Source organism: Haematobia irritans, chromosome 5 (genome assembly GCF_050003625.1).
Source record: "Haematobia irritans isolate KBUSLIRL chromosome 5, ASM5000362v1, whole genome shotgun sequence".
Classification (NCBI taxonomy): Eukaryota; Metazoa; Arthropoda; class Insecta; order Diptera; family Muscidae; genus Haematobia; species Haematobia irritans.
Genome location: NC_134401.1, coordinates 18,989,461 through 19,005,137, shown reverse-complemented (window position 1 = coordinate 19,005,137; position 15,677 = coordinate 18,989,461). Strand labels below are relative to the sequence as shown.

The 15,677-nt window shown below is 28.1% G+C and overlaps 2 protein-coding genes across 2 annotated transcripts in view; one reads left to right on the top strand and one right to left on the bottom strand.

Moving 5' to 3' along the window:
* The window catches only part of CSN7 (COP9 signalosome subunit 7), a 165,692-nt gene extending 156,778 nt beyond the window's left edge, over positions 1-8,914 (top strand). The window contains exons 4-5 of the mRNA XM_075310315.1: positions 3,229-3,373; positions 8,741-8,914. Coding sequence (XP_075166430.1) covers positions 3,229-3,373; positions 8,741-8,745 — 150 coding nt within the window. The 3' untranslated portion in view covers positions 8,746-8,914. The remainder of the gene's footprint in view (positions 1-3,228; positions 3,374-8,740) is intronic.
* A 6,119-nt stretch (positions 8,915-15,033) lies between these two features.
* Positions 15,034-15,443, bottom strand: LOC142239550 (larval cuticle protein 4-like). The gene is made up of 2 exons (XM_075311335.1): positions 15,432-15,443; positions 15,034-15,362 (listed from the first exon to the last, which is right to left on the bottom strand). The coding sequence occupies exons 1-2, from the start codon at positions 15,441-15,443 to the stop codon at positions 15,039-15,041; spliced, it is 336 nt and encodes a 111-aa protein (XP_075167450.1). The 3' UTR covers positions 15,034-15,038.
* Between the last annotated feature and the right edge of the window lie 234 nt (positions 15,444-15,677).

Here is a 15,677-nt window from a genome sequence, read left to right as displayed (position 1 = left end):
TATTTGAAATAAAGAACATCTTTGGGAGTATATCTTTTGGAATTGCTTTTAAAGTTGTGCCTTTGGAAGAACTTTCAAATTTTTTTGCTGGGTTCCTGTGCAAGAGTTCAGCATTATCTTTTAGAAGAAACAAGATAGTGTGCTACGTTTTCTTTTAGACTCTTGATGTGCGGAAGTGTAGGAAGGAACATAGTGGCCTTCATAAGATCCTCTGGTTGAAAGTTTTAAGCATCTTTAAAGAAGACGGATACATGGAAGTTCTCGAACAACTTTAAAGAAGACCACCTCACGAAGACGGAGTTTAGAAAATGACCTCATGGAATCACAATTGATCTATAGTGGTCTATGTATACATCAATTCGATTAAAGAATTGATGTCATCCTCCACAACATAACCTTACCTTGGATAAGTTTACTTTCTGATTAGGAAGAAGAACTGAAAGATGGAAGTGAAGTTTCGTAGCAGATTCGTGTTGGTAAAATCTTCGGGTTAGGTAGTACTATGTAGGCGATAGTTTGGGATCCGGTAATTGTTCATGATCGCTCTATTTTCTAGTTCATTACCATAGGAACAAGTACGCATTGATCTAAGTGATGTTCCAAATAACTCTATGGTGGAAGTTTTCATCCGAAAAATGCGCTTTACAGACTATCAGTTATTCCGGACGGAATGTCGGTGTTTGTAAAGAATCTTACAGTGTGTCGGATCAATACGACTTTTCGGCGATGACTAAATAATCGGTAAATGTGTTATCGATCCCATAAACATGCAGCAATATCGATTATGCCTTCGGATTTATAATGTGCACAATATATGGGATATGTTCGACACGAGCACTGACGTCCGGAATAACTGATAGTCTGTATAGCGCATAACTTAGTTTTGGAAACACAATTCCAATGATCTCAGTGGTGAAACCGCATAGATGGAACTGTCGATTCGAAGAACTCTATGTTATGCAGTTCCTAAAATCTCGATGTTACTAAATATTACGCGCTCAAAAACGAATTCTTTAGTATGCTTAAAACACTACAAGCGGAACGATGTGCAATCAAACGTTTGGATGATGCTTTAATGTCCCAAGTCTGTCAATCTCTTTTTTGAGTCTCCATTTCGTTGGAAAACGTCAATAATAAATAACACTCAATTTCGTTCTCTTCCTTCTTTCCATTTTCTGTGTTAGCGAAAATCATGCTGAGGACAATTGCCATTATACTTAACCAGCAATCAAACGGTTGACATTTTAAGATTTCTATGGCTTATAAATTTGTACTTTAAGGACAGCCTTCTTACAATTCTGTATATTATTTCAATGCGCGACACTTGTCGCCAAAGTCTTCAAGGACCATGCAGCAAGTGATACGATAACATTTTAAAACCTACTGGAAGAGATAGGATTGCTTTACCTACCCCTAGGTAAAGCAATGCCGTAGGATACCTAGACAACATTTTTTAGTCTCTGCGGCGTGGAACTCTAAATTTCTCATATGATTGTCGCGAGGACGGTTCTATATTGAACGGCTGTCATTTTAAGATTTCTATGGCTTATAAAGTTGTACTTGCGTTATTAGTGTTCAGGTATCCAAGTTGATGTGGTTTTTCTAAAAAAAAATCATTTACGATGGCAAATGGATGTTCCGTATGTCGTGCTCCCAAAGTTAATATGCTTTATAACTTTCCTGTTTTGGGATACCAATTCACAAGAAGGTAGACTTACTGCTTCGATAATAACTCATGGAATTGATCGCTTCCCGAGGATTATTCTGGAGTGTACTGGATGGGCTCCCTATTTCACTTCTGATTGCAGCATTCTTCCATTTCTGTATGTTATTTCAATGCGTGCCATATCTACTCTAAATCTCCTGTGCTGCAAGTGCCATGAGAGAACGTTTCAAAACCTATTGGAAGGAATAGGATTGCTTTACCTACCCCTACGACTGTTACCCGGACGTTTCTGTGAAACGGTTGGCAAAGTTGTAAATTTGTAGTTGTGTTACTATTGCTCAGGAATCCATGTCGATGTGGCTATTCCAAAAATTTCGCTTAGGAATTAGGATGCTGGGAGCCACCGTGGTGCAATGGTTAGCATGCCCGCCTTGCATACACAAGGTCGTGGGTTCGATTCCTGCTTCGACCGAACACCAAAAAGTTTTTCAGCGGTGGATTATCCCTCCTCAGTAATGCTGGTGACATTTCTGAGGGTTTCAAAGCTTCTCTAAGTGGTTTCACTACAATGTGGAACGCCGTTCGGACTCGGCTATAAAAAGGAGGTCCCTTGTCATTGAGCTTAACATGGAATCGGGCAGCACTCAGTGATAAGAGAGAAGTTCACCAATGTGGTATCACAATGGGCTGAATAGTCTAAGTGAGCCTGATACATCGGGCTGCCACCTAACCTGACCTAACCTAGGATGCTGTAGAGATTGTATTCCTCTTTCCAACTTCCTCCTATGTATTTTATTTTTAGGTTAGGTTGAAAAGAGAATCCAGGTTTCCCAGTCTCATGTCGGTTGACATACACATGAGCCAATATTCGGTTTGTTGTGCGTTCTAGCCTCTTCTTTCCAGCGTACTCTTGGTTTTTTTCCAGGTACTCCTCCCCCTAATTTGTTTCCATTCCCTGTGACCATGCTGGGTTAGGTTCCGTTTCCCCTCTTCACGGTTATGGTTAACTCTTTGCCTAGCAAAGGTAGGGCAGTGATAAAGGTAGTGTTGCAAGGTTCCATCGTTCTCAAAACATGGCCTACATATATCGTACTCTACTGCCCCTACTCGGCACATATGTGCTCTCAATTCTAAGTGCCCGGTGATTATTCCCACTGCCCTCCTGACTTACTCTCCTTGAGTAGTTCTCCATACTTTTTCTTCTCTGGGTCATGCAATGTCGTCCTTGTCACCGATGCATTACTCCATATCGCTTTATGTGTCTCCCGTGCCCATTCATTCAACTCGGCCCGGGTTGCTTGTATGGGCTTTGCGTTCTCTAACTTCACTTCCCCATGTTTCCTAGCTCTTATCGCCTGAGGAAACCTCTTATTCCTGCATATCCTTAGCATTAATCTCCCGGCACAATCTCATATTACACTAATTTAATTAAAAGTTCTCAATATTCCTATAGTGCGAAGCCCCCCAAAAGATATCGACTTCCAAATATTCTAAACCAAACTTAATACGTATTATTCACACTTGTGTTTAATATTTCAATTTCTGGGTTTTTTGTTTTGCAGATAATTAATTTGAAGAAAGTTTACAAGAGCCAAATTAATGACAACGATGAAGCCATGCAAATTGATTCACGTGAAACTACTTCTTCGACCAGCCAGGAGGCAGCAAGAAAGAAAAGTTCTAAAGTAAAACCATCACGATCTGCGGGTAAGTTTCCAACAAAATCAAGAAAATTTATAGACAGGTTACATGGAAATTCAATTGAATGTGCCAACAAGAGGAGGGCCATTAGGGGTTTGAAGGAAGTTTATACTGTGTAGGAAAATTGAAAAGAATTTTTTTCTTCATATTGAAAGTGACTGTCATCGAGAGTGAAAGAGAGATGAAAGAAAGTGATTGAGTGTAAAATCAAAAAGTGCCAACCACTCTGGTCAGTATTTTACCGACATTCTTTGCTAGTCTTTGAATGACTGCCTTAGTTTCTATCGAAGTACTATGACCACTTTTACTTCATTACTAGTACGAGCATTGAAAGGAAATTTAATATTGCTGTGGTTTTTGAGGCTGGCAGCTGGCTGGTAACGATGTGAAGGATATCGAATTTTTTTTTTGTACTGGACCGACAGTGGTGCTTTCGGTTATGGCTGAATAGAAAACAGATTTCCTATTTATAAGATTGGGCGTGATAAGGGAAAATTTAACTATAACATCCCGCATTTCCATGAACTAAAATAAAGTTAAATGGGCATAGTCCACACTGAAAAAAAAGCATACCCGGTTCCAAAGATTTTGTCTTTACTTTAAAAAATTTGGTATTGATTCCGAGCCAAAGAAGCGGAGAATACAAGTAAGGATACTTTTAAGACACAATTCTCTTTTAAAATCGGGTTTTGTGTACTTACTTCTAGGAAACAATTTTTTTCAGCTTTTTTTCTTCATATGCTATCAAAGTCTTTTAAAAACAAGTTAACGACGACTTTATTTTCCAAATTAAGACTCGACTTCTAGTAGAAATTATGCTGTGTTTCAAGTAAAAAACTTCTTTAAAATAAAGTGTTGAAAAACATGTCCTATATTTGAACGATTTTTTGCTTTGTAGTCAAGATGCAAAAAGACAACAAATTTAAAGACAATTTCATTAAATTTAAAGATTTTTTCTAAATTATTAAAGTCAAGTTGACCTTAGCCCAAACATTTTTTCTTTCATGTTATGATATCCATTTTTAAATCAAATCACTTAATTATAAGGACAATACGACTTCATTGAAAAGTTTATCGACCTTTGGTCAAGGAAAAAACTTTATACTAGAGAAATGCGTCTTCTATGCTAAGCAAAATTTGCATTCGTATTTTAAAGACATGAAATCTTTGAACTCACGACAATATTTTTTCAGTGCAGCGCCATCTTTTTTAGTGTAGAAATGAATGATTTTTTTTTTCTTCTCTTTGGTCCAATTGAAAGGATAAATCCCTATCATATTGGATAAGGATTTAATGGTACCATTATTTACTGAAAGTATACAGAGTGGTTGATATGTAATGTAACAAAGTATAGCGCTATATTTTGTACAACCTGCATGAAAGTGGCTCGGCTGTAGTTTGTCCCATTCCCACCGAGTTTTCTACACCCAAAAAAAGAATACTTTCCTCCGTAAATGTAAATTCTATAGAAATAAAATTTTGAGAAACATTTCTATAGAAATACAAATTTGGGAAAATGTTTACAAAAATTTCTATAGACAAATTTCCTTTGACAAAATTTTCTTTTTTTATTTTTATAGAACTACAATTTTGAAAAATTTCCTATAGAGATAAAATTTTGACAAAATTTTCTATAGAAGTAAAATTTTGCAAAAAAAATTTATAGATATAAAATTTAGACAGAATTTTTTATAGAAACAAATGTAAAAAAAATAAAATTTTGAGAAAATTTCTATATAACTAAAATTTTGACAAAATTTTCTAGAGAAATAAAATATAACTAAAATTTTTACATAATTTTCTATATAAATAAAATTTTGAGAAAATTTCTATAGAAATAAAATTTTGACAAAATATTCTATATAAATAAAATTTTGAGAAAATTTCTATAGAAATTAAATTTTGACAAAATTTTCTATAGATATAACATTTTCACAAAATTTTTTATAGAAATAAAATTTTTGACAAAATTTTCTATAGAAGTAAACTTTAAAAAAATCTATAGAAATAAAATTTTGACAAAATTTTCTATAGAAATAAAATTTTGACAAAATTTTCTATAGAAATGAAATTTTGACAAAATTTTCTATAGATATAAAATTTTCACTAAATTTTTATAGAAATAAAATTGTGACAAAATTTTCTATAAAAAAAAAATTTTGACAAAATTTTCTAAAGAAGTAACATTTTAAAAACAAAAACTATAGAAATAAAATTTTGACAAAATTTTCTACAGAAATAAAATTTTGACAAAATTTTCTATAGAAATAAAATGTTGACAAAATTTTCTATAGAAATAAAATTTTGACTAAATTTTCTATAGAAATAAAATTTATACAAAAAAATTGACAAAATTTTCTAGAAAAATAAAATTTTGACAAAATTTTCTATAGAAATAAAATTTTCATTCGTTTTGTTTGTTATTGTTGGCTTCTCTTCAATCGTTATTGTTGTTTTTTTGATCTCAGCTTAAAGCCATGCATTGACTAAACTACAAGTGTAGCTTAACCAACAGAGGAAAAGTATGCTTGTCAAATTTATTTGGGCAAAGCCCTATAGTCTGCAAGATGGAAATCGATGATTTGAGTTTGGCAAAGGAAAAGAGATATGCTGGCAAATTTGTTTAGGCAGTAGCCGACTATCAAACCCTTTTTCGGGAGGTTCAAGTGTAGTTCACTTTGGGTTGAGTGAATTACCCGAATTTATTCTGATAATTGGTTGATAGTTTTGCTGCAAGTAGAGGATGCTGATGAGGAATGTGGTAATTCCGAAACAGCTGTACATCCAACCATCTTGCAGACTATAGGGCTTTGCCCAAATAAATTTGACAAGCATACTTTTCCTCTGTTGGTTAAGCTACACTTGTAGTTTAGTCAATGCATGGCTTTAAGCTGAGATCAAAAAAACAACAATAACGAAATAAAATTTTGACAAAATTTTCTATAGAAAAAATTGTTATACAGAATTTTCTATAGGAACAAATGTTGACAAAAATTTCTATTGAAATAAAATTTGTACAAAATTTTCTATAGAAGTAAAATTTTGACAAAAATTGTCTATAGAAGTAAAATTTTGACAAAAATTTTCTATAGAAATAAAATTTTGACAAAATTTTCGATAGAAATAAATTTTTGACAAAATTTTCTATAGATATAAAATTTTCACAAAATTTTTTATAGAAATAAAATTTTTGACAAAATTTACCATAAAAAAAATTTAACAAAATTTTCTACAAAAATTAAATTTTGAGAAAATTTTCTATAGAAATAAAATTTTGAGAAAATTTTCTATGGAAATAAAATTTTAACAAAATTTTCTATAAAAATAAAATTTTGACAAAATTTTCTATAGAAATAAAATTTTGACAAAATTTGCTATAGAAATAAAATTTTGACAAAATTTTCTATAGAAATAAAGTTTTGACAACATTTTCTATAGACATAAAATTTTGACAACATTTTCTATAGAAATAAAATTTTGACAACATTTTCTATAGAAATAAAATTTATACAAAAATTTTCTAGAGAAATAAAATTTAGACAAAATTTTCGATAAAAATAAAATTTTGACAAAATTTTCTAGAGAAATAATATTTTGACAAAATTTTCTATAGAAATAAAATTTTGACAAAATTTTCTAGAGAAATAAAATTTTGCAAAAATTTTCTATAGGAATAACATTTTGCAACAATTTTCTATAGAAATAAAAATTTGCAATAATTTTCTATAGAAATAAAATTTTCTATTGTAATAAAATTTTGCAAAAAATTTTCTACAAAAATAATCTTTTTGCAAAAATTTCTATAGAAATAAACTTTGTGCAAAAATTTCTATAGAAATAAAATTTTGCAAGAAGTTGGTTAAAAATAAGATTTTGCAAAATTTTTTTTATAGAAATAAGAATTTTCAAAAATTTTCTATAGAAAGAACGTTTTGCAAAAATTTTCTATAGAAATAAAATCATGTGGTATAGAAATAAAACTGACAATATTTTCCATAGAAATACAATTTTGACAAAATTTTCTTTAGAAATAAAATTTTGCAAAAATTTTCTATAGAAATAAAATTGTTCAAAAATTTTCTATAGAAATAAAAGTTTTAAAAATTTCCGGTAGAAATTAAATTTTGCAAAAATTTCCTATAGAAATAAATTGTTTAAAAAATTGTATTTAGAAATAAAATTTGTGAAAAACACCATTTTGTAACAAATTTTTCTATAGAAATAAAATGTTTGACAAATTTTTCTATAGATATACAATATTTAGAAATTTTTCTACAGAACTAAAATTTCGAAAAAATTTTCTAGAGAATAGAATTTTTTTTGTAGAAATAAAATTTTGCAAAAAATTTTTATAGAAATAAAATTTTGCAAAAGTTTTCTATAGAAATAAAATTTTGGAAAAAAATTTCTATAGAAATTTCAATAGAAATTTTTGCCAAAATGTTGGCAAAAATTTCTATTGAAATGAAATTGTGCAAATATTTTCGATAGAAATACAATTTTGAAAAAAAATTTCTATAGAAATAACATTTTGCAAAATTTTTCTATAGAAAGAAAGAACTTCTTTGCTAACCAAAAATTCCTCACAATGCCACTTTATGAGTTGCCTTAAAACCAATTTCTATATTGGTGACTTATCAAGGTCCATTTCTTTTTAATACTGTAGTTAGCCATTTTCATTTTCTTTCAAAGATTCGCCAAATAATTTAATTGTTTAAATTTTTCCCCCTGAAATGAAAAAAAAAAACAAAGACTAACGATCAAGTTTATTGAAGTAAAACTTTTGGTAAACAATTTGCGGTTACTTTACCCCACATTAGATTTTTATTTATGCCAATGCCAAAAAATAGTCATCAAAAAGTTTTTGGGATTTCTTTTATTTCACTTTTGTGTAACCTTTGATTATTTTATGTTTTAATATTTGATAGAGTTTCTAAGAATTTGAGATTTAACTTTTATGTTACTTGGACAATTGTCCTTTGAGTGCAGAACTGTATAGGATATTATTAGTTTTGACAAGTTCCTGCCATCTCTGTGACCTTAGAGATATCAACTTAATTTTTGTTACATACAAAACAAGAATGTTTTTTTCGGTTTTTGTCGAGGAAGAGTTGGGAAGATGGGAGTGCAGAAATATATGTCCTTTGTTGAATAAATACTATCACACAATTTGTTATCACATGTCCTGCAGGGGTTTTTTGCTTCAAAGTATTAGCTTAAGCTCCTTAATAATATTTTTATATTATCTGGTATTAGCTTTTGCCCCCTCCCTCTTCTGTATCATGGCACTTTGGTTGAGTTACCCTACTATGACTTGAGGATATATTTAATATATTTGTTTTTTTTTCTATTCCTTTCTTTCTTTTCTTGCAGTTTGAAAGGGCTTTATGTCATTGGCCTGTGGCACTTTATGCTACATTGGAAAGGAGAGAGTTGTGGCATCCAGTTATGTATATTTTATGTAAACTCAAATTCATGCATCTTCATTATCAGAATTAAAAAAAATAATAAAGCTGTCCTACCATGTATATTTTATGAAAACTCAAATTCATGCATCTTCATTATCACAACTTAATAAAAATTTTAGTTGAATTTTATTTTGGCAATTTCATTTAGTATGCCAGCTATTGCAACTTTTTTTGTAACAATAAAATGACAAAAAAACAAAAAAAAACGTATATTATGTTTTCTTTTTGATCTCAATAAAATTCCAAGAGTATGCAACATGAATGCATAAGAGAATAATTAAATTCCCAGTGAATGTCAAATTTACTCCCTTGATGTTTAGTAAAATTTATTATGGCTAGCAAAAGTCATACCTTACATTTTGCAATATTTGCTGCGAAATATTTTTTTTTTATTTTTTTAATATTTCAATGTTTTATAATTATGATGCAGATTTTAGTTGTTCAAAAAATATACACCATAACTAGGTAAGTTGGATATTTGAAACCTCTCTAACTTGGACGCTCTAAAAAATCGACAATATAGCCAGATATTTGGTCCGAAGATTGAACCTTGGACTGCGCTTGAGGTTACTTCCATTCTTCTTGGGCCATGTATAGTGTCATATATCAAAACATGGCCAGTCTTTTGCTATTCTCATTAAGTATTTCAGTATCTGAAATAGCCTCCCCAGGGTGCGAATTACGTTTGCCCACCTCAGGCTATTAAAAGCGTTCACAATATCTAGCGTCGCCAGTAGAATGATAGTTCTTGAAGCGGATAGTTCTCGTAAGCAGATCTTTGTTTGATAAGTCGTTCGAATAGATTTCCAGCTGTGTCCAGCATACACAATGGTCTGATTCTGATTGATTCTGATTAACAAGGGGGCCAGTTAATCAGAATCAATCATTGTTCTGTTGTACATAACAAGAATGTTTCCGGGCACGGTTGCCACTGTTAGTAGAATTCTACCAAAAAATGGTAGATTTTTTACTGTTTGGTAGATTGGTAGAATTCTTGATGTTTTGGCAGATTTTGCATAATATATTCCTCTCCAACTAAGAGGTACTTCAACAAATTTGGACCAAATATAGAAATAAAATTTGATAAAATGTTGTATATATAAACTGTTGACAAATAAACAAAATGACAAAATTTTTTAAAACAATAACATTAATTTATAATTCACAACAAAAGGTCAACCAAAAATCAAATAAAAAACGTAATTTTGATAAAATTTTATTCTTCTATCAATTTTATCAAAATTACATTTGTCATAATAAAATTTTGGCAAAATTTTCTATAGAAATAACATTTTGCCAAAATTCTCTATAGAAGTAAAATTAAAAAAAAAAAAATATAGAAGTAAAATTTTAACAAAATTTTCTATAGAAATAAAATTTTGACAAAATTTTCTATAGAAATAATATGTATAGAAATAAAATATTAGCAAAATTTTCTATAGAAATAAAATCATGGCAAAATTTTCTATAGAAGTAAAATTTTGACAAAATTGTCTATAGAAATAAAATGTTGACAAAATTTTCTGTGGAAATAAAATTTTGACAAAATTTTCTGTGGAAATAAAATGTTGACAAAATTATGTATAGAAATACAATTTTGACACAATTATGTATAGAAATAAAATTGTGGCAAAATTTTCTATGGAAATAAAATTTTGGCAAAATTTTATATAGAAATAAAATTAAAAAAAAAAAAATTCAATAGAAACAAAATTTAAAAAAAAAAAATTCAATAGAAATATGTATAGAAATAAAATGTTGGCAAAATTTTCTATAGAAATAAAATTTTGAAAAAAATTCTATATAAGTAAAATTTTGACAAAATTGTCTATAGAAAAAAAATTTTGACAACATTTTCTATAGAAATACAATTTTGAAAAAATTTCCTATAGAAGTAAAATTTCGACAAAATTGTCTATTGAAATAAAATCTTGACAAAATTTTCTATAGAAATAAAATTTTGGTAAAATTTTCTATGGAAATAAAATTTTGGTAAAATTTCCTATGGAAATAAAATTTTGGCAAAATTTTCTATAGAAACAAAATTTTTGACAAAATTTTCTATAGAAGTAAAATTTTGGTAAAATTTTCTATGGAAATAAAATTTTTCTATATGTATCATGGCACTTTGGAAATAAAATTTTGGCAAAATTTTCTATAGAAACAAAATTTTTGACAAAATTTTCTATAGATGTAAAATTTTGACAAAATTGTCTATAGAAATAAAATTTTGACAAAATTTTCAGTAGAAATAAAATTTTGAATATATTTTCTATAGAAATAATATGTATAGAAATAAAATATTGGTAAAATTTTCGATAGAAATAAAATTTTGAAAAAAAATTCTATACAAGTAAAATTTTGACAAAATTGTCTATAGAAATAAAATTTTGACAACATTTTCTATAGAAATACAATTTTGAAAAAATTTTCTATAGAAGTAAAATTTTGACAAAATTGTCTATTGAAATAAAATCTTGATTTTTTATAGAAATAAAATTTTGGTAAAATTTTCTATAGAAATAAAATTTTGGCAAAATTTTATATGTATCATGGAACTTCGGAAATAAAATTTTGGCAAAATTTTCAGTTGAAATAAAATTTTGGCAAAATTTTCTATAAAAATAAAATTTTTGACAAAATTTTCTATAGAAATAAAATTTTGACAAAATTTTGAGTAGAAATAAAATTTTGAATAAATTTTCTATAGAAATAATATGTATAGAAATAAAATGTTGGTAAAATTTTCTATAGAAATAAAATTTTGAAAAAAAATTTCTATAGAAGTAAATTTTGACAACATTTTCTATAGAAATGAAATTATGAAAAAATTTTGTATAGATGTACAATTTTGGCCAAATTTTCTATAGAAATAAAATTTTGACAAAATTCTCTATAGAAGTAAAATTTTGAAAAAAAAAATTTATAGAAGTAAAATTTTAACAAATTTGTCTATAGAAATAACATTTTTACAAAATTTTCTATAGAAATAAAATTATGAAAAAAAATTTTCTATAGAAATAATATGTATAGAAATAAAATGTTAGCAAAATTTTCCATAGAAATAAAATTATGGCAAAATTTTCTATAGAAGTAAAATTTTGAAAAAATTGTCTATAGAAGTAAAATTTTAAAAAAATTGTCTATAGGAATAAAATGTTGACAAAATTTTCTGTGGAAATAAAATTTTGACAAAATTATGTATAGAAATACAATTTTGACACAATTATGTATAGAAATAAAATTGTGGCAAAATTTTCTATAGAAATAAAATTTAAAAAAAAATTTCAATAGAAATAAAATTTTAAAAAAAAAATTCAATAGAAATATGTATAGAAATAAAATGTTGGCAAAATTTTCTATAGAAATAAAATTTTGAAAAAAAAATTCTATATAAGTAAAATTTTGACAAAATTGTCTATAAAATAAAATTTTGAAAAAAATTTCCTATAGAAGTAAAATTTTGACAAAATTGTCTATAGAAATAAAATTTTGACAACATTTTCTATAGAAATACAATTTTGAAAAAATTTTCTATAGAAGTAAAATTTTGACAAAATTGTCTATTGAAATAAAATCTTGGCAAAATTTTCTATAGAAATAAAATTTTGGTAAAATTTTCTATGGAAAAAAAAATTTTGGCAAAATTCTATATGTATCATGGCACTTTGGAAATAAAATTTTCAAAATTTTCTATAGAAACAAAATTTTTGACAAAATTTTCTATAGAAGTAAAATTTTGACAAAATTGTCTATAGAAATAAAATTTTGACAAAATTTTCAGTAGAAATAAAATTTTGAATATATTTTCTATAGAAATAATATGTATAGAAATAAAATATTGGTAAAATTTTCGATAGAAATAAAATTTTGAAAAAAAAATTCTATACAAGTAAAATTTTGACAAAATTGTCTATAGAAATAAAATTTTTACAACATTTTCTATAGAAATACAATTTTGAAAAAAATTTCTATAGAAGTAAAATTTTGACAAAATTGTCTATTGAAATAAAATCTTGACAAAATTTTCTATAGAAATAAAATTTTGGTAAAATTTTCTATGGAAATAAAATTTTGGCAAAATTTTATATGTATGATGGAACTTCGCAAATAAAATTTTGGCATAATTTTCAATTGAAATAAAATTTTGGCAAAATTTTCTACAGAAATAAAATTTTTGACAAAATTTTCTATAGAAATAAAATTTTGACAAAATTTTGAGTAGAAATAAAATTTTGAAAAAATTTTCTATAGAAATAATATGTATAGAAATAAAATGTTGGTAAAATTTTCTATAGAAATAAAATTTTGAAAAAAAATTTCTATAGAAGTAAATTTTGACAACATTCTATATAGAAATGAAGTTTTGAAAAAATTTTGTATAGATATACAATTTTGGCCAAATTTTCTATAGAAATAAAATTTTGACAAAATTCTCTATAGAATAAAATTTTACAAAATTGTCTATATAAAATTTTGACAAAATTCTATAGAAAAAAAATGTTAACAAACTTTTCTATAAAAATAAAATTTTGCAAAATATTTTTTATTTTTGGTTTGGTAGTTTTTTGGTAAAATTTTCTCCAAATTTTGGTATATTATTTTTGACTCGAGTTGCCGGGTCGGCTAATTGCTATCTCTTTAATGATCTGTGTGGGTATGTCATTAGGTCTGGGTGTCTTCTTCTCCTTGAGGCTATTGGCAGCAGTTTCCAACTCTTCTATTGTAAAAAAGAGGAATGCTTGTGAGCGATTTTGTTTTGATCTCGTCTTCTCTGATCTTATGTTTTGTGAATAAAGTTTCAACTATGTTTCGTTCTTGTCCATCTTGTCGGACAGGACTTCCCATGCCATGCATACACAGAAAAAAATCACGAAATGTTTTCCAATTAAAGTCTTAATTGAGTTTTAAAAAATATTTAATTAAAAATTTAATTGATTGAACAAATGTTTTAATTGAAACTAGAATCAATCATAAAATTTAATAGTATCAATTAATTTTTTAATAGGATCAATTAATTTTTCACTTTCAATTAATTTTTTAATTGATATTATCATTTCTGTGATTGAAGATGCTTCAATTTAAAAATTAATTGGATCAACAAATTTCGTGATTGAATCAGAATAAAATTTTTTTGTGTATAACAATTTGGTACCTTAGTCCCCAAAGATTTTTTTGTTTAATGTCTAGGGCTGCATAGAGATACTAGAAAGTGTTATTTCACCACATTTGGAAAATCAGGGAATTAAATCGAGATATCAGTAAGAGCGTTGGAAGAACACTAACGATGCCACTTCATGGAGGATATAAGCAGTACCAGCCAATCCCATTTGGTTTGTTTCCAGAAAAAAGATGAGGGATTAATTGCGACCTTGGGGTCCGCACCACACAGACATGATTCAAAGAATCTTCGTACCGGTGTACTTTCGGCAAGACCCCGTACCAACAACTTCTGAAGTTGATTTGACTGTGGTATTCTTAAAAGAGAATGTTAGACCCTCAGCTAATACGAAAAGATGTTGGAATGCTTTTCCATCGACAAGATATTGATTATTGTGAAAGTGAGAGAATTACAATAAGAAAAGTAATGTAACTTAAACACTTTTATTGTAAATCGGAGTCAACCTTTACTTTAGCTCGACCTTCTGGTATCCTTCATATTATTCTTCTATATATTCAGTTAATAGAGAAAATGGTCCTTCGATGTTATAACACATTTTGAAGCCCCTTCATAAATTGTAAGTAAGTCAAAGAATTGAGAATACACCGTACAGTGCACAATTGAGAATACACCGTACGGGCGACTCCTGAAGTAATGTAGACTCTGGTATTGATAAGAGAGAATGCTAGACCCATAGCTATTCCAGAAAAGTGTGGGAAGCTTTTTCATCGACAAGTTAATCATTATTGCGAAAGTGAATTGGAGTCAACCTTTACTTTAGCTCGACCTCCTGGTATCCATCATATTAATCTATTAGAGTCAGTTAATAAAGAAAATGGTCCTTCGATGTTATATCAGATTTTAAAGCCCCCTTTTTTGATGCCATGTTTAAAAACATATAGATGCGATTTACATTCAGGACATAAAGAAATGGTGATTCGATGTCATGTGTCAATTTGTAATTAAAAATTTCTTCACAGTAAATGTTTTCTTTGCAAATATCTTCCATTACTTTATTGCATTATATCATCAACTTAAATTCTTATTCGTGACCACCATGAGCTTGAATATATTGTATAGCTTTAGCAATAGCCTCTGGAATTGGTGGAGGAGTGGGCAAGATATCACTTTGTGGATGATAACCTTCATGGTCGGCTACATAGTTAACCTTGATGTGTTCACCTTCGGGGGATTCCCATTCGTAATATCCCTTAATGGCATGTTCATCACCATCAGCTTGAGCATGAATATGATTTGTGGTCTCATATTCATATTTAAAACCATGCTCATTTACATCCGAATCAAATTTCACAATATCGGCATTTTCAGCCAGGATGGCACTGGCGAACAAGGCTACAAGTACGACCTAATTGAGAGGAGTTAATGTGTCTTGGAATATTTTTATCTTCATTGGGATATTTAATATCAAACTTACGTATTTGAACATAATGTTAGAGATGGATGTTATCACTATTATATCTACCAAGGGTTTGATAATCAATATCGCAAGTCAGTGAAGTATTTATAAGTAAATTTGAAACTGAATTAAAAGTTGTTACTTGTCTACATATTAAAAGTTTGAAAATTTATATGCGTTTTGATGAATTTATGAGAAATTTATTTAGGAACTAAATTATTACCTTCTACTTCCACAAAGCTTAGAAGTTTCATGAGACATTAT